General features: G+C 40.1%; 1 protein-coding gene across 1 annotated transcript in view; it reads right to left on the bottom strand.

The window, feature by feature from the left end:
• The window catches only part of MRPL3 (mitochondrial ribosomal protein L3), a 42,056-nt gene extending 22,604 nt beyond the window's left edge, over window positions 1–19,452 (bottom strand). The window contains exons 1-6 of the mRNA XM_026497017.4: window positions 19,203–19,452; window positions 18,011–18,195; window positions 15,748–15,839; window positions 13,754–13,852; window positions 4,553–4,652; window positions 2,377–2,437 (exon numbers count right to left, since the gene is read on the bottom strand). Coding sequence (XP_026352802.1) covers window positions 2,377–2,437; window positions 4,553–4,652; window positions 13,754–13,852; window positions 15,748–15,839; window positions 18,011–18,195; window positions 19,203–19,294 — 629 coding nt within the window. The 5' untranslated portion in view covers window positions 19,295–19,452. The remainder of the gene's footprint in view (window positions 1–2,376; window positions 2,438–4,552; window positions 4,653–13,753; window positions 13,853–15,747; window positions 15,840–18,010; window positions 18,196–19,202) is intronic.
• Window positions 19,453–24,385: the final 4,933 nt, after the last annotated feature.

Genomic DNA, 24,385 nt, shown 5'->3' with positions numbered 1-24,385 from the left:
CCTGGGAAGGAATTCAAAACAGCTCCTCATGAGAAGGACAAAGAGTCCTACAGATTTACAAACACGAGCATCTTGAGGCCATAACAACATGTTAGCTACAAGAGTCACTGGAAATATTCATCTTCTAAAAAGTCAAAGTCACCTGATCTCAGATAATACCACATAAAGACACACCCACCAGAGTAAAGTACGCACGTGTGTGGGGCTACTCTCTCCCCTGACTGGTGCACGGCGAAAGTCAAACAGAACACTGTACTGCAGCCCACACAATAGTGAGGATCTTCTCAGATGAAGGTCCTCCCTTCTCCAGAGTTGAATGACAACTCCCTTAAATCCCAGGGCTAGTTGTTCTCCCAGCTCTTATCAGCTACCTAGTCCCAAGGCTGGCACAAGGCTTTACAGTCTTGTTTTCTTTTTTCTTTTTTTGAAAGATTTTATTTATTTGACAGAGATAGAGACAGCAAGTGAGAGAGGGAACACAAGCAGGGGGAGTGGGAGAAGAAGAAGCAGGCTCATAGCAGAGGAGCCTGATGCGGGGCTCGATCCCACAACACCGGGATCACGCCCTGAGCCGAAGGCAGACACTTAACCGCTGTGCCACCCAGGCGCCCCATATAGTCTTGTTTTCTAACATGATCTTAAAACAAAACCAAAATACTTTCCTTTTCACTTTATACTCACAAGAAGGTTGAAGTTTTAAAAATAACTTTTAAGAAGCCAGAAACCCAATAGTAGCATATGAAATAAAAGCATCTGCTCAACACAGGCATGTGAAAAGCTTGGCTCTAATCCAAGCTAGTCACAAATCCCACCACAAAGCATCTGCTAGCAAAGGTCTCTGACTTTGTAGGACTTCTCGGAGTATCTCATATATTCTCTAAACTACGTAATGGAATTCACACACTATTAACTCTGTGCAAATTAATGGAATTACTGAGGTACTTTATTATATATAATAATTAATTCAGAAATTAAAAAGTAAAATCATCTGATTCACAACACAGACATCTCCCCAACTAACCAAACCAAAGCTTCCCAGCTCTACTGAGTTCTTGACAAGGGAAGGCCAAACAAAGAAAGTTACCAAGTGATTTTAGAGGCCCCAGTAAGTAGGAATGAGTCTGCAACAATCAGGAGGCAGGAAAAAAAAAGGGATAAATCCATAATCTCTCTAAAAAGAGCACCTACTGTACTGTCAATCTATCTGACTCCATTTCTAAACAGCTTATCAAAGGTAAGGGCTGTTTGCAATGGCTCATATTTGAAAGTAGGCAATAACGGTGTGGAAATAAAGTGCATCTAACTGACTCCATTAAGGAAACTAATGCTGGCACTTCTCTGGTTCACGTGGATAAAAGCTCTTTGGCTCAGTCACTGTGATTGTTAAGACTATCCCAGAGCACATGTGGACCACTGTCAGAACTACACAGGCTGCAGACCTTGTCGAATGACAAAAAAAGAGGAAATCGAGGCACACAGAGAAGTAAAATTATCATCTGTGTTGACAGAACAAGAAATAGGAATAGTCAAGAGCTGATATTTGTAGTTTAGCTTAGCCGAGTCATGCGGATTCTACTAACATATACTGAGCAACTTCCATATAAGCACATGTAAGGGCTCAGTTACTCCTTCTATCGTGAAGTAACTGTAACCAAATTTTGAAAAACTGCTTCTCCTCCCAGTCTGAATATGACTCAAAGTCAGCATTTCTGTTTGAGTGACGATTAAGTGTTGATTTCTCCCAAAATAAACCCGTTTCAGGATAAAAAGTTTTTTTTTTTTCTTATGAAGTGTCACTGTCTCATTTGTCTAGTACTGAGAGATAACACCACGCTTCCAGAGGCCTAAGGTGTAACACTACTTCCTGCTTCTGATAGGCTCTTAACACCGTTAACAAAATGTTTTATAGTTACCCTAGGGGAACCTTAAGCAAAACAACCATCACAAACAGTATAAAATGTTTCTAATTTAACTGTTTCCTAGAGTTGGAAAGAACCAGCAATTACTAGATGACACAATCTCCAAAGAACTCCACAGCACTGTTCGTTTATATTTCACCATCAAACTGTATATAGCCTTTGGCCTTAAAAATAGAAGTGGGCCCAACCCACAAAGAACCTGAGTAATGTGACCTTTCTTGTAGTCCCATTTCAAGAAGCATACATCTCAGTTTCAAACCTGTAACTTCACGTTCGCATACAACTAATTCAGTGCAATTTAAAATCTAGTACAGTCAGTAACATTATAGAATTACAAATGAGAATAATGGTTACTTAATCTTTACTCACTGACTTAAAAGACTAAACTTTCACTCGAGCTGTTATGTTTTAATATATGAGGAAAACAAAAGGAAAAGAACCTGTTCTGTGGACCTACGTTTTGGCTGTGACATCCACATACTGTCCTGGGCGAAAATGAGCAGCATAAAGAGGGGTACCTTTATGAAAAGAAAACAAACAACCAATATGAAATTTGTCGGCCCCGAACAACTTCACTAAACATAAACTACACCTAGGAAGCCTATCGGATTTCAAAAACAGTAGAAGATTCTCTTCACAATTATAATTATTAGAAACATCAAGAATAAAATAATAAAACCGTTCATCAAACATTCGTTAATTAACTGTACATGAGCTGAAGAACAGTATGTCCCAGGACGAGGCACATGGTGCTAGAGTAGGCTAAGAGACCGTGGGTGGCGGATGGGCTTGTGCCTTCACAGAGGCCAAGGTGGTACTGGCTGAAATGGGCAATTCACATGACAAACACAGTGTTCGTGCTGGTAAATTCACGAGTTTGACGATTCTTAGTTGTTTTGGTGAATAATAATATACTCGCTTAAGATACCTTTCCTATTTCATATAACGAAATTAAAACAAAAGAATGACTCAAAAAATGCTGTGGCTGGACCAAATCTTTTTTTAACTATTAGAGATAAGTTATCCCAAAATAGGAACTTTAATTGTTTGAACCCAGGTCCATCGTACACCAGGCAGTCATCACGGTATGTGTGATATCCACATAAAGCCCATATATATCATATTTTTGGTAGATTAGTCACTGTGCCAATAATATAGTTATTCAAGTGCATGCCCAGATAATTTTGAATTCTGAAAAATTATCATTATTGATACCCCCAGTTTTATATACTAACATTTCCAAAACTAGTTGTATGTAAATAGAATCTTACTTAAAATGCACCAGAAAAACATGTTGTTTAAAGGAATTTTGTAAGTGAAAGCCCTTCACAACATTTTGTTTGTATCAATTTGGAATTAACACTGTGAGAACTATTTAATTTGACAATTAGTCTGCAAATATATATAGGGCACTTACCATATGTACAGTTAGAAATACAAAAGGTAAGACATGTCTCCTGACCTCAAGAATTTATTATCTAGGTGAAGAATCAAGGTCAACACCATCAAGTAAGAGACTTCTTTTTTCTTAAAAAAAAAAAAAAAAAGCCATAATCAATGTAATAGAGAATGTAACTGAATGCTAATTATGGCTTGTTTAAAACATGGAGTAAAGTACTATGGATTTCAGAGGATAGTATCCTTTAATGTAGGCCGTAACCTACATTTGGATGGGCAAAGAAAAACCCTGAATTAAAAAAATAGGGGAGATTAAAACTGACTGAATTTCTAAGAGGCTGAATGACTTGACCTGCTGACTACTTTTCACCCCCCAAAACAATTCCACATGGTTTGAGCAAGCCAAAAGTTAATAGGGACTTAAATTTTACACTTGTTACCCTAATTTCATTCATTTTAGCTTCAAACTACAAAACTTGCACTTCAAAAAATACTTTTAATTCTAGCTTATATCAAGGCTGATCCTCTGTCACTCCAATTAATAAGGCTTCTCGTAATTTTATTTTACTTCATGAAATTCAGTTACTAAAATACCAAATCTTAAAACATCCTTCTATCTACTTGTTAGAACTCAAGTTCAAGAGATCAGGAAGCTTTTCTTAAGTTCAAAGACGTCAAAATGCTGTTAACTACATAAACTGACATAACCATGTTGCCAAACTGTACTTTTTGACATTTCAGGGAGTAGGTAAAATACTTCAGAATTTTTAAGTTAGAATCTTTTCATTGAGGTGCTGGTCAGTCACGTTCTGGTTTCATGAGAATTCTTCTATCTCAGTGAGAGTCTAGCTATTCTTCACTTATTAAAATGACAGCCTACACAGAGTGAACTTCACATTTTAAAGGTTAGTGTATTTTATAAAATAAAAAGGTAAAAAAAATAAAAGTTAGTGTATTTATCCGGAGTGGCTTTTCCAAATGTGAAATTCTCTGTATGTTAAAAACAAAAGCGCTCCTCCCTCTTTAATGAAAACAAAGAGTTCTCTACAGTTCTTTCCAGTCAAAAAAGAAAAAGACTTGTTTGTCCCTAGTGATTAAATCAGATACCGCTTTGTATTTAAAAATAAATGTTTAGGACTTTGTACTGTGGATTCAGCTTTACTGAAAGGCCTAACATTAAACAAATCACATATTTGGGTATTTTTGCCTCCCTCCTCTCCCCAACCTCAGATTACCTGGCTTAATCACAGCATTATCTGTTACATGAAAGATTTTAACTTTCTGTTTTGGCGGCAATCCAAGTTCTTGGTAAAATTCCAATATAGATGTAGATTTCTAGAGGAAAAGCAGCACACATAAGTAACCCATTATACTAAAGGTGGAGTTCAATGCACAGAGATCTAAACCAAGTCCTTAACAACCCTGAGAACAAATCATTAAGAGCACTCTGTTCCCCTAAAGAACAAAGAACACCATATTCTTATTTAAGGGGGCTGAGATTTTTATCTATAACCCATTACACCCAGGATCCAACCAGGTGCATGGTGGAGCTCATACACGCTACCTGGTGAAAGACCTCTTTATTCTGTAGGAAAATAAAGAGTTGTGCTCATATTTGAATTCTGACTGCAGACTGTAGTATCAAGAACCCCAATCCTGGGGAATTCAACTCTGTCTACTCTGCACCTGCTTCCAAGCAGCTGGAAGAAAACATACTGGGTCACATTCAAATGTATGACCACAAACTTCAAAGTGAATCCCAAATGTGGTCTGGCCAGCCTATATTTCCCTACTTAGATCCCTCTCACATTCTCCAAAGCCCCTTTACACAACCTCTTTTAAAACCTCCAGCACTGTTCCCTCCTTCTCCCCTCCTTGAGCTGACCACGTTGCTTCAGATTTCACTAAAAAACCAGAAAAACAGGAGCATTTCCCCAAGGTCTTATCATCCAATCAAACTGCCGGCACAAGCACTTACCTCCTGCCATCCCCCCACCCCACGCCAGAGTGCACGAGATGCACACAGGGCACTTTTAGAAAATGCCAATGCCAAGGGCCTTCTGTTTGGAGACTGTAGCTTCACTGATCTAAGGTGTCATCCAGGTGTCAGTGTGTTTTTTAAGCACTCCCTATGATTCTGATGTGAAACTGGGGCTGGAAATCACAATGACAGGTGAACCGACCATGCTCTTATTGGAAGTCAAATCCCTCACTGTGTACTCATCCCACCCCTCTCCCACCTATTCAATGGCTTTACTCCTGAAATTGTCCCCACTGCCTTCTGAATCACCAATCTCCCCCTTTCTACTGGCACTATCCTATCAGTATACAAAGATGTCATAATAACTCACATTAAAACAAAATTTTCCCTTGACCACATAGTCTCCTTTCCATTCCCCCTTACGACAATGCTCCCTGAAAAACTTCTGCTGAATCTACTTTCTATCTTCCCATTCTCTCAAACCCACTTTAATCAGATGCCTGCAGCCCCTAAATACTCAAAGCAAAGTGCTTATCAAGGTCACCAACCATCTCTATGTGGTCAAATACACTGGTCAATACTCACCTCATTGGCTCTACCAACAATGCTTGGCACAGGTGACCACTCTTTCCTTGACACTTGCACTCTCTCAGCTCTTTCATATGCTAATAACTCCACATTTCTAACCTCAATCACAAATTCTACTCTGAACTACAAACTCATTCATCCAACTGCTAGCTCAGTACATCAATCTGATGTCATACAGCAACTCAAGTTTGATTTGTCTAAAACTGAACTCAACTTCCCCCCAGAAACCTGCTTTCCTTTGGTTTTCCAAACCTCAACAAATGGCAACTCCATACTTCTGTTGCTCGGACCTAAAATCTTGTGGTTACCTTTGACTCTTTTCTTTGTCATATCCCATGTCCCACACGTCAGCAATTCCTTTAGCCTCTATTTAAAAATAAAACCCACATCAATTACTTCTCACCTGCACCTCAAAGCACCATCTTTTGCCTGGATTATATGAATAGCCTCCTAATTGGTTTCCAAACGTCCACACTCCTGACCCCATGGTCTATTCTCCAGTCACAGGCTGGCATGATTCTTTCAAAACTCAAGCTAAATCTTGTCTCCACAATGGCTTCCATATCATGCAGAATCAATCCTAAATCCTTAACATGGTTTATAAGGTGCTATACAATCTCACCTCAACTACTACTCTTCTCCTGGCTCACTCTGCTTCAGGTACAATGCATTCTTTACATTCCAAGAACCCATTAAACAATAACCTCAGGTCCTTTGCACATACTATTCCCCCTGCCTGGAATGCTTTTCAGATTTTTGCAGGACTTGCTCCCTCACTTTATTCAGGCCTCCATCTAAATATTAACTTACGTTTCTGATTATTCTATATCTAAAATAGCCCCACATTGTCACTTGTGATCCCCTCAGCCTACTTTATTATTCTACAAAGCACTTCTATTTGCTGTGATACACATTTTTCATTGTTTATCTTCTAAGCCACGGCCTCCCTGTTTCACCCCCAATCCCATCAAAATACGAGATGCTTGAGAACAGAAACTTTAGCTGCTGCTACATCCCCAGCTCCTGGTAGGTCCTGCTGCCTGCTTTTTCCTCCACCTGTGCCCTTTTTTCTGCACTGTAAATATCCTTGAATAAAAAAAAATATCTTTGAATAGAAAACTTTATGAATATTTCATTTCCTTAAAATAATGTCCTGGGTCTTTTTCCTTTTCTTAGTTCTTAAGACTCTTGATACAGATTGCTAGAAGACTTGACAAAAAAGGTGTGCCACTTTCTATTTCCTGATGTGAAGAGTGCCTCTCTCAAGGAACTATAACCAACACAGGTGTATCTATCTTCCTGATGCTCTTTCCCTCTCAACTTCCCCTCTCACCACAAAAGAAACACCTGCAGGTCCCCAAGGAACCACAGTGCTCTATGCATGCTTACCTATGTCTGCCTATGCCAGTCTCTTGGCCTATAATTCTTCCCCACCCCTGTATCTCCAAAGCTCATTAAAAATCTGTTAAATATACATCTAGTCTCAGCTCCAGTAATATTTCCTGCCCAGATTCTTGCCTGGGCAGCCTTGCCAGAGCACATTACTCCTTGGTCTATGCTATCTCTAGACCTTGCCTATATCTCAATTATTGGCCACATTACCTTACACTTATCAACTTACGTGAATGTTTGCATGCCTGCTGGAGCACCTGGATGGCGAGCTGTTTTATTCACCTGTGTCTGCAACTTTAGAGCTAAGCACATTGTCAAGTCATACACTGCAGAAGTGAGCTAAATGAATGGTGAAGACAGAAAAGATGGAGGACACACATCCACCTGGGTGTGAAGTCCCGGTTTGCCTCTCCAAGTCACCACACCTTTCCACCCTTGCTGCTGCATCAGTTCTTCGCACACAACATTACTGTGTTTACAATGTTATCTTCAAGACTAGTTATTAAACAATTGTAGGCCTAAAATAAAGATCACGACTTACTCTGAGAATGAACAAATCTTCAAGAAACTAAACTAATGTGAAACCAAACCAAGAGTAATCTGTAATCAAAAAAAGCAAGAACAGCAGCAATGGAAAGACCCTAACCAACTTAAGACGATGCTGATCATGTACTGATAACCAAGCATCACTGCCCCCAATGCAGTGGAGTATCTGCACAGCCAGTCTTAATTATAAAATATGTGACTACGCAGCAAACTTTAGTTACTTGATGATTTCAATTTAAAATGTAAACTGTTAGTACCACTTTGTAACTTACTGAGAAGGCTGCCTTTGGTCAACATGAAATTGGGTAGCACTGGCCTGTAAGCATAGAATGTTAATTTCTGGATCAGCCCACAAGCCCTGGGAATGTCCCTGGGGCCCCTCCAGTGGAACCACGCAACAGATGCTGAGAAGCCCCACCCTGGATGCCCATGAAAGGTTGTTTTGAACCTCACAGTGTTCCCTCAAGAAGCCATCCTTTCCTCCTTTACTCCAAGAGTGAGGACGTAAGTTCATCCCAGCCATTCCCTATAGTTTTGCCTCCCACATGTTGACATCTAACACTTATATTCAACACCACCCTCATCAAAGCCCCTACTGTTCTTTTCTTTTTTTTTTTTTTTTTAAGATTTTATTTATTTGTCAGAGAAGAGAGAGCACGAGCACGGTGAGGGGCAGAGAGAGAAGGAGAGGCAGACTCCCCACTGAGAGCAAGGAGCCCAACTCGAGACTTGATCCCAGGACCCTAGGATCATGACCTGAGCCTAAGCCAGATGCTTAACCGACTGAGCCGCCCAGATGTCCTTAGGCCCCTACTTTTCATCTGCAACTATGCACACTTCCTTCACATCAAAAGTAAATACATAAATTCTCAATTTAAAATGTGCCTCCTTGCAATTATTTTCCTGATGTATCAGATTTAAATTTATTACATTTTAGAACAGACTTTAAATTTATTTTTGACATTCACATATTCTACCTGATGATTTTTAAAGCATATTCTTTTATTGATATCGGTTGCTAAGTATGCAAGGAAGCTTCTAAGAAAAAACTTTTACTTTTTCAGCAACCAAAATACAGTAAGATAAACATCTTGACCTAAGTAACTACAGACTGAGACATAAAAGGTAATACATACTTCCTGATTATATTCTAATTTCACTAAAATTGAATACTTTAATTTTTTCTTTTAAAAATCAAAATATCATAAAACTAATTAGGTGTCAGTTGTAAGAAAATCCAAATGCTCAAGTTGAATTGAGAGCAACAGCAGTGTAACAGAAGTTTTTTTTTTTAACTTCCAAATAAATGATTTCAAAAGGCAATTTAAAAGACTGACAGCAGTGTCACACTTGGATAATCCCATCTATGAGGCTGCATTTTTTTCTTCCCTCTTCAAAGTTCTCTGCAATTATCCTTCTCACAATGAAAATGCTTCTCTGCTCCTAAGATAAATTGATTTAATCAACTTTTAAGGCCACTTAACTTCCTATGTTTTTATTTATAATAAGTTACAAAAATAGCAAAAGCAAAACAGTCTAATTTCTGGGAGGCCTAAATTCTTTACAGAGTAAAAAAACAAAACAAAACAAGACAGTTCTAGCCCTATTATAAATAAAACTATTTCAATCAATTCATTTTAGGATACTTAACTCTTTGATATTTTATATTCATAGGTCCACTTGCTTTTAAAACCTTCTATAACCAATCTACTTGCAGTTTCTCTGAGGGTTACAATACGCAAGAGGAAGTTTGCATATTTTTAGTTTTGAAAATCTTTTTCCTTTCTGAACCAAAATTCTTTAACTTATAAAGAATTCTAAAACGTAATTTTTACATCTTATTCTGAAGAAAGGTCATTCAAAGGCAAAGCTTTTTCTTAATATTGTAATACATGTTCTCTGGACCTAGAAAATTTATTATCTTTTTTCTTAAAAATATTTTAGAGAGACAGAGCACACACGAGCAGGGGAGAGGGGCAGAGAGAATTTTAAGCAGACTCGGTGCTGAGGGCAGAGCCTGACAGAGCTTGATCCCACAACCCTGAGATCATGACCTGAGCTGAAACCAAGAGTCGGCTGCCAAACCAACTGAGCCACCCAGGAACCCATAGAAAATGTATATCTTTAAGAACAAGAAAGACCCCTGTAGCACTTCCATACCAGAGAAGTAAATAAAAAAATCTGTGTAAGGTAAGTGGGTGGAAATCCACCACGACATAATACAGCATCCAAATCACCTTGCCGTGCGGTATATTCACTAAAGAGAATAAAGCTTAAAATACGTAGACCACAGTCTCAAGTATGAAAGTACTATTATTTCTGAAATTTTTAAAAGATTTATTTGAGAGAGAGAGAGAGTGCGCACGCACAAGCAGGTAAAGGGGCAGAGGGAGAGGGAGAAGCAGGCTCTCTGCTAAGCAGGGAGCCAGACTTGGGGCTTCATCTCAGAACCCTGGAACCATGACCTAAGCCAAAGGCAGATGCTTAACGAACTGAGTCATCCAGGCTCCCCATTTCTGAAATATTTTAATTCTTAGTATTAATAAAATCTGTAGGACATCTTCCTCACTAAGTAAAATAGAATAAATTTAGCTGCCAAACACATTTTTGGGGGGAACTTTTGTTTTTTCTTGAGAACTAAGATATTAGAGAACGAATGGAGACTTCTAGAACTAAAAGAGTCCAATTCCCTGTTTTTATGTGTAAGAAAACGTATACTAGAAAAAAGTGGAGTGAAGGGAGCTAATGGTAGAAGTCAGAATTAGCACTCAGCTCTTCTGACCCCACATCCACTTGTTTTTCCCCTATCTCATAGTTCTGGGAAGTAATGTTTACAGATCTGTTGGAGCAGAATGGATTATCCCAACATCATGTCTGATTTACAAATATCAAGGCAATAAAGTTATGAATTTACAAAACTGGTAATGAAAATAAAGATGATGGTGCTAAACATAACAAAAACACAGAAGTACAATCAATGAGAAAACAGTGACATCTATCAAATCAAAGAATTGTTCACATGAAGACTGGCATGTATTTACATATTTAAAAAATTCAAACATTTTAAAAAATCTGACATTTTTTAAAGTTTTCATATATACCTCACTTTCCTTTTCATACTGTGAAACTATTTAAAACTATTAGCCAATAAACTGTCAAGAATTAATAGCAGACTAAAATATACATAGACTATACTACCATAATATGCAAAAGTAGCTAACTTCTCCAACACCAGGAGATGGGCCTAAATGGCCTCTAATCCTATCAAACTACAGACTCCAATGATTTTGACCACCTTGAACTCACTGGGTAAGTATATCCCACTATTTATAGGACAACTCCACCTGAATTTTCTGTGAACACCTCACACACTTCTTTCCTCCCAAACTTCCCTTTCCTTGTTGCTATTCCAGGTTATAGCATCCGCACTGAGCCAGGTACTCAGGAACCGCTCTAAACCTGTGTCCCCTCCCCACATTCTCACTCAGTCTTGTACAAATCCCTGCCCTCCCCAAGCCCAATGCAACCACTGTGGTTCAAAAGCCTTTTATCAACTCTCCCCAGTGCTTAAAATAACTTCCTAAACGTTCTCCCTGCATCCAGATTCTTCTCATTTAGTTAACCAAGGTTAACGATTTGACGACATCACTGTCCCAATTACAGAATTCAAGAAGCTCCTGGGAGTCTACAGAATGAAGTCTAAACTCCAGCACTCGGCCCCCACAGGTGCATCTCTGCACCTTTACTATCTTCCCCCACTGGCTCCACACTCACACACTAAGATCTCATATGTCACACTCCTCTTCCCAAGCGCGCATACTCTCTTCCATGTGTCTCTCCAGAAGCTACCTGAAGCAAGTAACTTTACCCTCTACGCTGCAGTATTTGCCCATCTGCAAAATGGGGATAAAAATACTACTTACCTAAGAGGTCTGTTACCAGGATGAAATGAGATTTTTGCAATGTGCCTGGTATGTTAACAGGTATTCCTGCTGGCAAGCTTTTTATTTTCTGGTCTCCTCTCTGTGAAACCTTCTAGGATTTTCCCAAGCAGAACTGGCTGTCCCCCACTCTATGCTTGTTGCATGTGTAATCCTATATAGGGATGGCGGATTTATTTGTCCACCTTTCCTATCAGCCTATGAGTACCCAGAGGGTGAATGTCAAGACACAATTAAGAAAGTAAGGCTCTAAAGTCTGAACATCACCCCACCTCTTACCAGTGGGTGGCCCCGAAGGAGTTCCTTAACCTCTTTAGCCTCAGACGCTCAGAAATTAAATATCAGGCTTATTGGTTATGTATCTGGCATTTAATAAGTGCTCAACAAAGTTAACTATGACGACAAAATAGGAGGCACACAATAAATACATGCTAGTTTTGACAGTTGTACAGTATGGGTTGCATCCTATTTACCATCCATGTTCATTTCATCAACAATATACAACGGAAAAAATGTTGATCTTAGAGATAAGGAGTATGTTTTAGTAAACCTTAGGATGTTTCGTTACCTATTAGTGAAAAGCATCACCATTTCTACAAAGATATTCTCTGCTTTTAGTCATCCAATAGAGGATACTAACTGCACAGATTTTTTCAAATTTAAGCTACATACTCAGCATTCTAATAGTATTCTACTTGGGGGAAAACTGCTTTATTTCTAAAAACCTGATGCGGGTTTGAGTATAGCTCTATCCCAAGTACTGAAAGTTCCTTCTAGAGAGGGCCTAACCTGGGTGCTTCTCATGGGCTCCAGGGACTTAAAAAATGTTCAGGTCTTAGGATTGTTATGTCACCCTTTCTTTTTTTTTTTTTTTTTTAAAGATTTTATTTATTTATTCGACAGAGATAGAGACAGCCAACGAGAGAGGGAACACAGCAGGGGGAGTGGGAGAGGAAGAAGCAGGCTCACAGTGGAGGAGCCTGATGTGGGGCTCGATCCCAGAACGCCGGGATCACGCCCTGAGCCGAAGACAGACGCCCAACCGCCGTGCCACCCAGGCGCCCCTATGTCACCCTTTCTACCTACACCTGAAATGTTATCGATTCTCTTCACGTTGCAGAGAATCGTGCCTGGGGTGTATATATCATGGGACAGATCTGGAAGCTTATAAACCCAAAACAATGCTGTTTGTATGTGATGCCAGTGCTATTAAAGTTCTTAAGGTGATGAATATAGTTTTTTCCTTCTCGTGGTCATGACTAGAAAGGACTATGTTTTGCATCTTCCTAGGAATTATAGTGTTTGTGAAAGTATTTGAATTGGTATAAAGTTGTGGGATTTTGAACTTATGTGGAATATGAATAGACTCTACATTTTAGTTTTCCATGTGTGTTTTAAGAAAATTGCAATTTTGATGGTGAAACAGACTTAGAGAAATATACACAACAGTGAAAAACGACTTATTGATTGTATGATATATTGTACTATATTCTCATATTTATAGTGATAATTTCAGATTAAAAAAAATTGCACACAAAAAGTTCCTTCTAGTATATACAAATTAATCCCCCATGTTGCTAGTGTCAGGTATTGAGACAACTTAGAAAAAAAACTAAACATAAATGACAAAATAGCTACCATCTATTGAGTATCTGTGACATGCTAGGTACATATGAAAAGTCTCATTAATCCTGGTAACAAACCTCTTAGGTAAGTAGAATTTTTATCTCCATTTTGCAGATGGGCAAATACTTCAGCTTACAGGGTAAAGTTATTTGTTCCAAATACTGAGGAGAGGTACTGGAACAAACTCAAATTCTCTCAGAATCCTGGGCTCGATGGCTTCACTAGACTGCTTTCCCTGAAAGCCACAATTTACTTCACGGATAAACACAAATTTGTGACTATGGAATAGGCTCAAAACTTAAAGAATTCAGATCTGAAACTAATGAAATGTACTCTTGTAAAGAATGAAAATACATCCTTACATGGAAACGTGATACAGTTTTTCCTCCTACAGTTAGGGCTGCCATTTTTCCGTTATGGTTTTCCTTCGGAGTATATTTTAGAACGTGACAGTCTTGTACCTAAGGAGACAAATATAAAAAAACTAAGTCATGTGCTAAGATACATTTTAACATATCATACCAGCCACACTGAAGCCATAGAACAATTCGGAATTTTCTAAAGTTAATTATCTCATCATTTCTCTAACACCAACTACAATCTTAAAATATAGAAGTAACCTTTAAAAAAAGTCAAGTACAGATAGAGCATACAACAACACATATAGAAAAGTTCCTAACATATAAATATACAACAGAATGAGTGTTTATGAAGAAAATATACATTTACCATCACCTGTGTCAAGAAGTAGACTCCACAAAGCCTCTATGTGTCTTTCTAGTAATCTCCCTCCCCACCTTTTTTTTTTTATTACCCCTAGAGCAGTGGTTCTCGAAGTGTGGTCCTCAAACAAGCAGCATCAACACCACTGGGAACCTGGTGAAAATGCTGATCCTCACGCCCCAGCCCAGACCAACTGAATCAGAATCTCCTTGTTTTCTAAACCTTTTAGGTGATTAAGGCTCGCTGAAGTCTGGAAAGCACTGCCCTACAAATAAATACTATTCCTGACACATGGTAATCATTTACTTACTTTCCCTTACATTTGCTACCTTTGAAAGCATGTAGTTTATTGTTGCCTGCTTTAGCCTTTGTATAAACAGAATCGTATTGTATGTACTTTCCTATGTCTTGCTTCTTTCACTTGTTTATATTTCTAAGTTTCATCCATATTGTTGTGTGTAACTCTCTTCTGTTCATTTTCATTGCTATACAGCATTCCATTACATGAATACCACGACTTATTTATCCATTCTGCTATTGGACATTTGGGTTATTTCCAGTTTTGGACTATTAAGAACAATACTGCTACGAACATTGTTGTAAAGTAATAAAGTTCAAGTTTTCTATTAACACTCAGGAGTGGAACGGCTAGACTACAAGATTCACATATCTCAACTTTACCACATAATTATGCTAAATTGTTTTCTGAAGTGGTTGTACCCATGTACAATTCCACCAGTCATTCCTGAAAGCTCCTTTAGTTCCTTAGAGTTTTAGAAACTATAATCTTCTCTTTGGTCATTCAGAGTCAATAAAAATGTCCTAAGGCCTGTAGGCCCCCTGGGCCTATGCATGAGCTCTCATGTTAATCACCAACATCTGTCTAATCACTTGTCTAAGACTAGGCCCCAAAGATGAACTCAGGTGTCCAAACTGATTTGGGGAATGATGGTCTCCTAACTCTCTCAGTAATCTTTTTCTAATAATAACCATAAAAACAACAGCAGGCAATGTATACTGGACATTTAACACTGTTCTAAGTGCTTGACATTTATTACCCTGTGCAGCCCTCACAAAAACCTTTGAGGTGGGTAATAATTATTTCTTTTACCAAATACAACTATATCTTTTGCAGAGGAGGCAGAGTGTTCCAAGGAACACAGCTAGGAAGTGGTAGAAACAAGATCTGAAGTCAGATACTCTGGTCTCAGGGACCACATTCTTAACCATTAGAGTTTGTCTTATCTCAGAGAACAAAATGCTGCTTCCCCAGACAAGAAATGTTACATTCTAAGTTAGCAAAGAGATCAAAATTTTAATTTCGAGTTGAAAGAATGAAAAGAAGATGAGACTGAGATTTTTTCCAATTATGAATTCAACTGGTACACCTGTGAGAAGCGAGGTTACAATCTTTTTTTTATTTATGGTCGTAGTTATCCTTATGCCAGTATCAAGAAGGCCACCACTCAGGCAAGAGTGAAACATTCACTGCAACAGAAGTAAAGTTCTTTAATAGCATTTATGCTTGACATTAGCCCATTCTTTATCACACAGTCACATGTTTCAGGATACAAATACTGTCCGTTCAGGTTGGCACAAATACAGATCTGTTACATCTTTGTTTTTTTCTTACCTGAAGTAATGTAACCACGTGCTTTCGACCATCTTTGGTCCATAAAGGCATCATACCCAGCTTCAGTGCGATAAGGCCTACTCTAGAGGAACCTGGTAATTAAAAACAAATCAGTGTTATTACAAACTTTTTCAACATTTGCCAACATGAAACAACAGTATTTCCTATCCCATGATTTTATTATTTTTTTTAGCATTTTTTTCTTTAAGATTTTATTTATTTATTTGACAGAGAGAGAGACAGCCAACGAGAGAGGGAACACAAGCAGGGGGAGTGGGAGAGGAAGAAGCAGGCTCCCAGAGGAGAAGGGAGCTCGATGTGGGCTTCGATCCCAGGACCCTGTGATCACACCCTGAGCCGAAGGCAGACGCTTAATGAATGAGCCACCCAGGCATCCCTACACCATGGTTTTAATATGAGCAACAGACAGTTAAGAAACATGCTAATATATTCATAGAGTAAAACACTACTGTTCCTTAGAGATGTGAGAGACTTCAACCATGGCTAGGTAACATACTGTTACTCAGTAAATCTCGGTATAATGAATAAATATATGAGAACTGTACAAAATAAAGAAAATAGGTAAACTGATATATTCTGGTTTTAAAATAATGGTATTAATAGAGGACACGATACATCCATCATTACACTTTGCTTTTCTAGTATCAATTCTTATCTAACCTCGTTAATTAGAAAACATCTACTCAAATTCTAAGAACTTAGCTGGAGTTAAGGGATGACACAAGTGGTCAAGTTGCTAAAATATGTCAGCCTCCATCACACCACTTAGATTTCTTGCCTACGTTAGTAAAGTTGCTCCACTAAGAACTTTTTTTTTTAAAGATTTTATTTATTTATTTGTCAGAGAGAGAGAGAGCGCGCACATACACAAGCGGGGGGAGCTGTAGGCAGGGGGAGTGGCAGGCAGAGGGAGAAGCAGGCTCCCTGCCCCCTGCCGAGCAAGGAGCCCGATGTGGGACTCGATCCCAGGACCCCGGGATCATGACCTGAACTGAAGGCAGTTGCTCAACTGATTGAGCCACCCAGGTGTCCCTAGAGCTTCTGATCACTATACAATTCAAAGGTCACAATAAACCCCAACCAGAGACCACACTCTCAACAGGATAGGCCTTTATTCTTGGTCTGGCTACACATGTGTTTAGTAGACTACTAAGCACAAAGAGCTGATTCTGGGGTTATGCTTGGCAAACCTGGAGTGCTAGAGCATTCCAACTGAAAACATCTGTGTGACAAGTGTAGTTTAGATCATACTCCTCTAGCTTTTTCCCCTGATTTATTTTAGATATTTTTTTATCTGAAGGAAATAAGAAAACATACGCAGAATGATTTTCCTTTAGCCTACAAAACAGCTTCTTTTTTTTTTAGCAATACTTCTTTTATTTATTGTGTGTTTTTTTACATTTTTTATTATGTTATGTCAGTCACCATACAGTACATCCTTAGTTTTTGATGTAATGTTCCATGATTCATTATTTGCGTATAACACCCACTGCACCATGCAATACGTGCCCTCCTTAATACCCATCACCGGCCTATCCCATTCCCCCCACCACCCTCCCCTCTGAAGCCCTCAGTTTGTTTCCCAGAGTCCATAGTCTCTCGTGGTTCATTCCCCCTTCTGTTACCCCCCGCTTCATTCTTCCCGTCCTTCTCCTACCGATCTCCCCGCTATTTCTTATGTTCCATAAATGAGTAAAACCATAGGATAACTGTCTTTCTCTGCTTGACTTATTTCACTTAACATAATCTCCTCCAGTCCCGTCCATGTTGCTGCAAATGTTGTGTAATCGTTCTTTCTGATGGCTGAGTAATATTCCATTGTATATATGGACCACATCTTCTTAATCCAGTCATCTGTTGAAGGGCATCTCAGCTCCTTCCACAATTTAGCTATTGTGGACAATGCTGCTATGAACACTGGGGTGCATATGGCCCTTCTCTTCACTACGTCTGTATCTTTGGGGTAAATACCCAGTAGTGCAATTGGTGGGTCATAGGGTAGCTCTATTTTTAACTTTTACAAAACAGCTTCTTGAGGAAGTCTTGACTGCCATCAGACAGTCACTAATAGTAGACCAGCATGCTGGAAATAATCTTGCAAACCAAACCACAATGAAACAGACACTCTTAAGACATGAAAAGTAAATTCAAGAGATGATAAATTCATCAATCACCATGATTTTGAATGTTCCGGCCATACAGTAACTAGGAAATGAGAAACCATCAAATATAAAATAACTACCTGGTTCCCATGGATGTAGAGGCCACGGTTCATCTTTCAAAGGACACAGCTTACTTGCTAACTGGGCTTTATTTTCATCAGAGACCAACTGCTTAACAAATGGGACATTTTCTTCAGAAAGATGCTCATCCCACCAAGTACCACTCCTGCCATGGAGACTTCTAACCAAAAGCCAGATGTCCGTTCTGTAAAAATAAAAATTAGAAAGGAAATTACAATATAAAAAGTTTCCCCATTTAATGTGGGAAGGGAGGTCACATGAGTTGGAAAGTGTAGTCTGGGCCTTAGGAAAGGATTTGGAATCTGGGCAATTTTTTTTTCCTGACATTCCTTATGATAATAATGGGTTTCGCACTTAAACTGTTAATGATTACCCTAGAGTAAAAGGTCTTCATCTTCTCCTCTGGGATAAACCAGTTTCTAACAGAGCTGTCTTAACTAAACACAGAAGAAGTCACTGACCAATTTGTATGTGTACTTTAATAGTTTACATGCCACTGGAGGTGGCAGAATGTGTGTATGTTCGACTCTGATAAGCCCACCTCTTCCCAGCAACGACAAGGCCTAGGCTGAGAAGATCCATAAAAGACATGATCTCCGAGCACGTGAACACACCAATGAAGACCTTGTGTCAGGAAGGAGGTGTGTAATTCTTGCACGGAGGGGCAGAAAAGAAGTAAGGCTTTCTGTCGCCTATCCACGTTTCATAGTCAGGTACATTCAGGTTAGAGTCCCAATTCTACATTAGTTGAATGACCTTGGGTAAGTTACTTCCCCAAGCTTCTGTTTTATCTGCAAACTGCAATCGTGACAGTACGGAACAATGACAGTGTCTGCGAAACGAATAACGACAGCAATTCTACCTTGTGAGGCTACACGGGCTAAGGCGCCTAATATACCCAACAAAGCATTCAGTACATAGAAAACGCCCACTAACTGATAGATAATATTACTGCTGTTGGTAATGCTCTCTACCAGTCGCTGGCTCATAGCATTAAAAAAAAAAAAAAATCACCCCTTCACTCCTTTAATGGGCACTTCCTTGGAGAAACGCTCCTTACTCCTCTGTGCCTGCCGTCTGGTACAGAGCCCCTTCCTCCTCCACCCAGACCCCTCCGCATTGGGCCACCGCACTGCCACAGGTCTGTGCTTTGCAGGGATCACACGCCCACACCGTCTCCAGCCCACCCACCTGTTTGCCGAGCCCCCGGCAGCACCCAGGCCGCCCGCGCTGCAGCCCAGCACCCGGGCGCCGGCCTGAGCCAGCAGCCTCCAACCAGGCATGGAGTGGCCGGGGAGGGCTCGCCCCGCTACTCTTCCCGGCACCCCGCCGCTCTGCTTTCCAGGCGTCCCCACGCTGCAGCCGCGAGTCCGCCACGAGCCGCCCGGTAACGTCCCGCCAGCTGTCTGCAGCTGCCCTCAGTGATCGGAAAGGAGCCCCGGAGCCACTTCCGGCCCTTTTCTCAATGCATTCCGGGCACCAGGGTCACCCCCCGGAACTAGAGTTCCGCCTCCGGATAGTCCTACCTTGGATCCGCGTTAGAGTAGGGAAGGCAGGGACTGACTGATTTGTCTCTCCAGGGGTTGAAACAAAAGGGATGTTTGGAGTTTAAACTTTGCAAGAATGAGGCGAACTAGAGACAGACTCCTTAAGGAAGCGAAATCACTTCTCACTAATATGTACTGTGGGGCAGCTCATTGTACTAAACAAATCTTGATATTGTTACACTGGTTTATGTTGAAAACAGCCCCGAAAAGAAATTGTTATTTTTATATTATAAATGAGGGAACAGAGACTCAGAATTTTGGTGCTGGTCCAAAATAGTACATCTGGCAGATGGACAGAGCTGGCACTGAAACCAGGCCGGCGTGAATTAACTATAGAATATGGCCAAGGTGACGATGTGCGGCTTGCAGGGCTGAATCATGCCGAGTATTGCTACTTCTGTCTTGGTCTCTTGGATTGCTCCCTGTGGGGAAAGATAGCGGTCATGTCCTACAGACACTCGAACAGCCCTGTAGAGAGGCTCCTTTCCAGCCGGAAGTGAGCCACCAAGAAGTGGATCCTCCGGTCCCAGGCAACCCTTCAGATGACTGCATCTCATGAAAGACCTTGAGCCTAAACTGCCCAATCAAAGAGCTCACAGGTTCCTGGCCAGAAGAAATTGCTAAAGAAAATAAATGATGACTTTTATTTTGACTAAGTTTTAGGGCGATTTGTGATGCAGCAGTAAGTAGCTAATATACCTTCTATACAAATAAACACTTGTCCTGTGTTCCAGACCCAGCCTAATCAGCATGTGTGCACCTTGTGTACTCATTCTACTTCTCAAAAAGTCCATTTCCTTATTTGTTAAATGGATGTTGGTAGAAATTTGGAAACAACTTAAGAATTTAGCTATTTCAGCAGTCTTTTATTATTAGTGATCTGGTTAGCCTGACTTAAAATCTCCAGGCAATGGTCAATTCCTGGTCACTACTTGGAATTCAGGAGGCTCAAAATCTTTGCTTTGTTTGCTCTTCCATTCAACCAATTGCTATTGCGATTACCCTGGACACTTCCAAACAATACTTTGGGCCTTGGGGGAAAAATTACATCTCTCAATTCTAGCCATGCTGCCTGGCTTCCCAGTTACATAAGAAAGGTTCTTCATTGAACGAGCATTAACTTGAGGCATGCTACATGTAAAAAGCTGGAGGAAAAAAGACTTTCTTATCACTGCCAATAGCTAACATTTCTTGTGCATATGGTATGTGTTCAGTGTTGTGGAAATCCACCAAAGACCACTGGGAGCACACCTGAACTCTTACAAGGTTAAGTTTAATTAGGTTGGGACAGCAAAAGAAAGCATACATCCGACTATGTTTCTATGAGTTGGAGGGAGGGGGGCTTGTTATAAGATTTGGACTTAAGCTGGCATCAGGGAAGCTGGGACTCATTTGGGGACACTATCAAAAATCAAGGATGGTTAAGCAATTGGGCATCTTGAAAATTTTGTTCTGGAGACAAGAAAAACAAAATGAGACTCGAGATGATGTTAGTATGAAGGTAGAACTCACTCAGAAGAAGGAACTGTTAGTCGTTTTGTAGCAGTGGTGTGGCCTTGGGTATGGTCTGTTAGAAATCTTGTGTTGACGTTCCATTATAAACACTGTAGCCTGATTACTAACAGAATTCATTTTCACTCTTTCAGTTTATTTTCCCACTTAATCTTTATAACAATCCTATGTGCTAATACTATAATTATCTCCATTTTACAGTCAAGAAAAAAAAATCACAGAGAGATTACATAACTTAAATAAGGTCATTCAGGGGCGCCTGGGTGGCACAGCGGTTAAGCGTCTGCCTTCGGCTCAGGGCGTGATCCCGGTGTTGTGGGATCGAGCCCCACATCAGGCTCCTCTGCTATGAGCCTGCTTCTTCCTCTCCCACTCCTCCTGCTTGTGTTCCCTCTTTCGCTGGCTGTCTCTATCTCTGTCAGATAAATAAATAAAATCTTTAAAAAAAAAAATAAGGTCATTCAGCTAGTAAGTGGTAGAGTCAAGATTTAAATCTCAGTTGGTTAATTTACATTTTATATTCATTTATGCTGTCTCTTAGTTCACAGTATGTCTTATATTTGAAATTAAAAATCTTTTGGAGGTGAGTTTAGACTTTCCATTAAATTATCCTTGGCTTTCTTCCATTTTTCTGAAAGTCGTGAGAATTTAGCATGTTCTAAAATCAAGAGAGATGTTTTAAAGGTGATCTGAGCATTGGATGGGGGGATAGATGAAATGAACTTTAAGAAGCTTTGAACATTGAGATTCGATTGCTAGCTGAATAGGAAACTTGAAAGGCCATATTGCAAAATCCATAGATGTTCATTCAGTAAGATGATGAATTCTGTGTCAGTGTCCTGCTGTAAGGCCAAGTTACAATTTTCGACTTCGATATCACACCTTTAAAAACATAATTTTTATTTATAAATTCTTAAGTCAGCCCGCAGATTTTAGGGATCCAAGAGATGACCATACTGGAAAGCTGAAAAAAAAAAAGAAGAAGACAGAGGAGGAGTAAGAGGAGGAGGAGAAGGGAGGAGGAAAAAGAGGAGTTTGGCCATATAGTTACGTGGGTTTGAAGTTTCTCAGCATCCTGCCCTCCTCTGTTGTATTCAGAATGGTTCTGAAACTTAATGTAATTAAAGCCATCTACATTGCTTGAAAATTCTTCGATGACTGGACAGAAGTGTTAGCTCTAGACAGTGGGGCATCACGTGCCAGGGGACCAAATGCTTTAAACCAAAGGCAGGTCCTTTTTCGCGGTCTTTCTCCTGATGCCGATGTAGATCTGACGGCTGGACTGTGGTTCTAGACCAGTGAATATTCTTGTCACCTGGAACCGTGGTCAGGGTGTCCCCTCTGAGCCTAGAAGATAAAGTCTTGAGAAATTCCCAGAGACTGAGTTCATTTGGGATTTTGATTATTCTTGGAAGGGGTCCCAGAAGGATGAGAAAGAACTAACAATCACTCTTGCTGAGTGGCAGGCACTGCTCTAAGTGCTTTACATATGTTAAGTCACTACTCACCTATCATGTAGGTACTATTATTCTCATCCTCATTTGCATATGTGGAAATTGAGGCACAAAGAAAACCAGCAGCTCACCCAAGGTCACAGACCTTAAGTTTGTCAAGTGAGTGGGAGTTTTAGGAGTTGAGTCAGGCAAGGTGACTCCAGAGTCCAAGTGTCTAACTGCTCTGTTGTACCGCCTCTTTCCCAAGAAGAGAAAGTTTTACAGCACGATATTGGAACACTGAACCTGGCATTCAGAGGTTGCCCCAGACAAACAATAACTGGGGGTGGTTGTGCTCAGTCTGCATCTTTAGAGGCTTGATAGGCCTGGATCAAATTCCGCTGGGCTCAGGAGGGAGCAATGAGGCCAAACTGCTTGAGCTACTTACCCATTGATCGTCTACAACTTTCTTGTCAGGAAAGAAACAGGAGGCTCTGTGATGTCCTAGATCAGTGCCTTTCAAACCTAAAGGTACTTAAAAATCACCTGGGGATCTTGATAAAATGCAGGGACTGACTTTGTAGGTCCGAGGTGGGGCCTGAGAGTCTGTATTTCTAACAAGCTCAAGGTCATGTAGCTGCTGGTGAGCAGACCAACTTTGAGCAGCAGGAAGAATTCTGAGACTTGGGATCCAACCTCAGCTCTAAACACAACTAGCAGTGTGACACTGAGTAAGTCACTTCCGTCTCTGTTTCTTCATCCGTGAGATGGTAGACGAGTAGAGTTTGTTCGGCTACTGCTCCTTCCAGGCTTTTTAAGTGAACTTTTTTGTAGGAGACAGAATAATGCTCCCCACAGTTATCCACATCTGAATCCCCGGAGTCTGTGGAAGTGTTCTGTTCCATGGCAAACAGGACTTTGTAGATGTGATTAGGGTTAAGGACCTCAAGATGCAGATATTATCCTGGGTTATCTAAGTGGGCCCTAAATGTAATCACATAAGTCTCTCAGCTTCAATCTGGGGAACCTTCCTGGTTGCAAGAATAGAAAAAATGTAAGACAGATGTAATGTGGAAAGGATACAGCCTGCCTCTGCTGGTTTGGAAGATGGAGAAAGGAGTCTGCAAGTCAAGGAATGTGAGTGGCCTCTAGAAGATGGAAAAGGCAAGGAGTGGGAGCTCTCATCCACAAATGCATGCAGCCCTGCCAACCCCTTCATGTTAGCTCAGTAAAACCTGTGTTGGACTTCTGGCCCCTAAAACTGTAAGATGATAAATTTGTGTCATTTTGTGCCACTAAGTTTGTGGCAATTTTTTATGGCAACAATAGAAGATGAATAGAAACCTTTAAGCCCGAAGTCCTAAATACTGGTAATTCATAGAATAAACAAACCTTGATTCTGGACCATTTTGAGATGTGACAAAAAGATAAAAATCCCTGTTGTATTTTCAAGTTTACTTTTGAGTCTGAGAGAACGAATTCTTGGTAAGAAACTTTGTATCCATTGCCAATTGCATTATTTTGTACATACATATGTTAGAAATATTTATTGAATATCAACTAGGAAACATATAGTGCTTGGCACATAGTACGTGTTCAGCAAATATTGGTTGAATCATCAAATGAATTTAAATCACATCGCACTAAATGCAGGGGGTAATAAAATAATCATGCTAATATCTGCTCTTTAGGGGACATTTTACATGCCAAACACTGGGCTCAGAATAGACGCCATCAATAATGATAGGTATGGTCACTATGTTGCATAGGTGATTGTATGTGCGATTACAGAGACAGGTAAGTAACTTGCCCAATTAGCTAATAAGTAGCCCAGCTGGAATTCAAAGCTTAGGTCTGTCTAACTCCCAAACCCCCAGTCGCT

This window comes from Ursus arctos, unplaced genomic scaffold (assembly GCF_023065955.2).
Source record: "Ursus arctos isolate Adak ecotype North America unplaced genomic scaffold, UrsArc2.0 scaffold_20, whole genome shotgun sequence".
Classification (NCBI taxonomy): domain Eukaryota; kingdom Metazoa; phylum Chordata; class Mammalia; order Carnivora; family Ursidae; genus Ursus; species Ursus arctos.
Note: the sequence above shows the minus strand (reverse complement) of the source record. Positions and strands in the feature narration are given on the sequence as shown.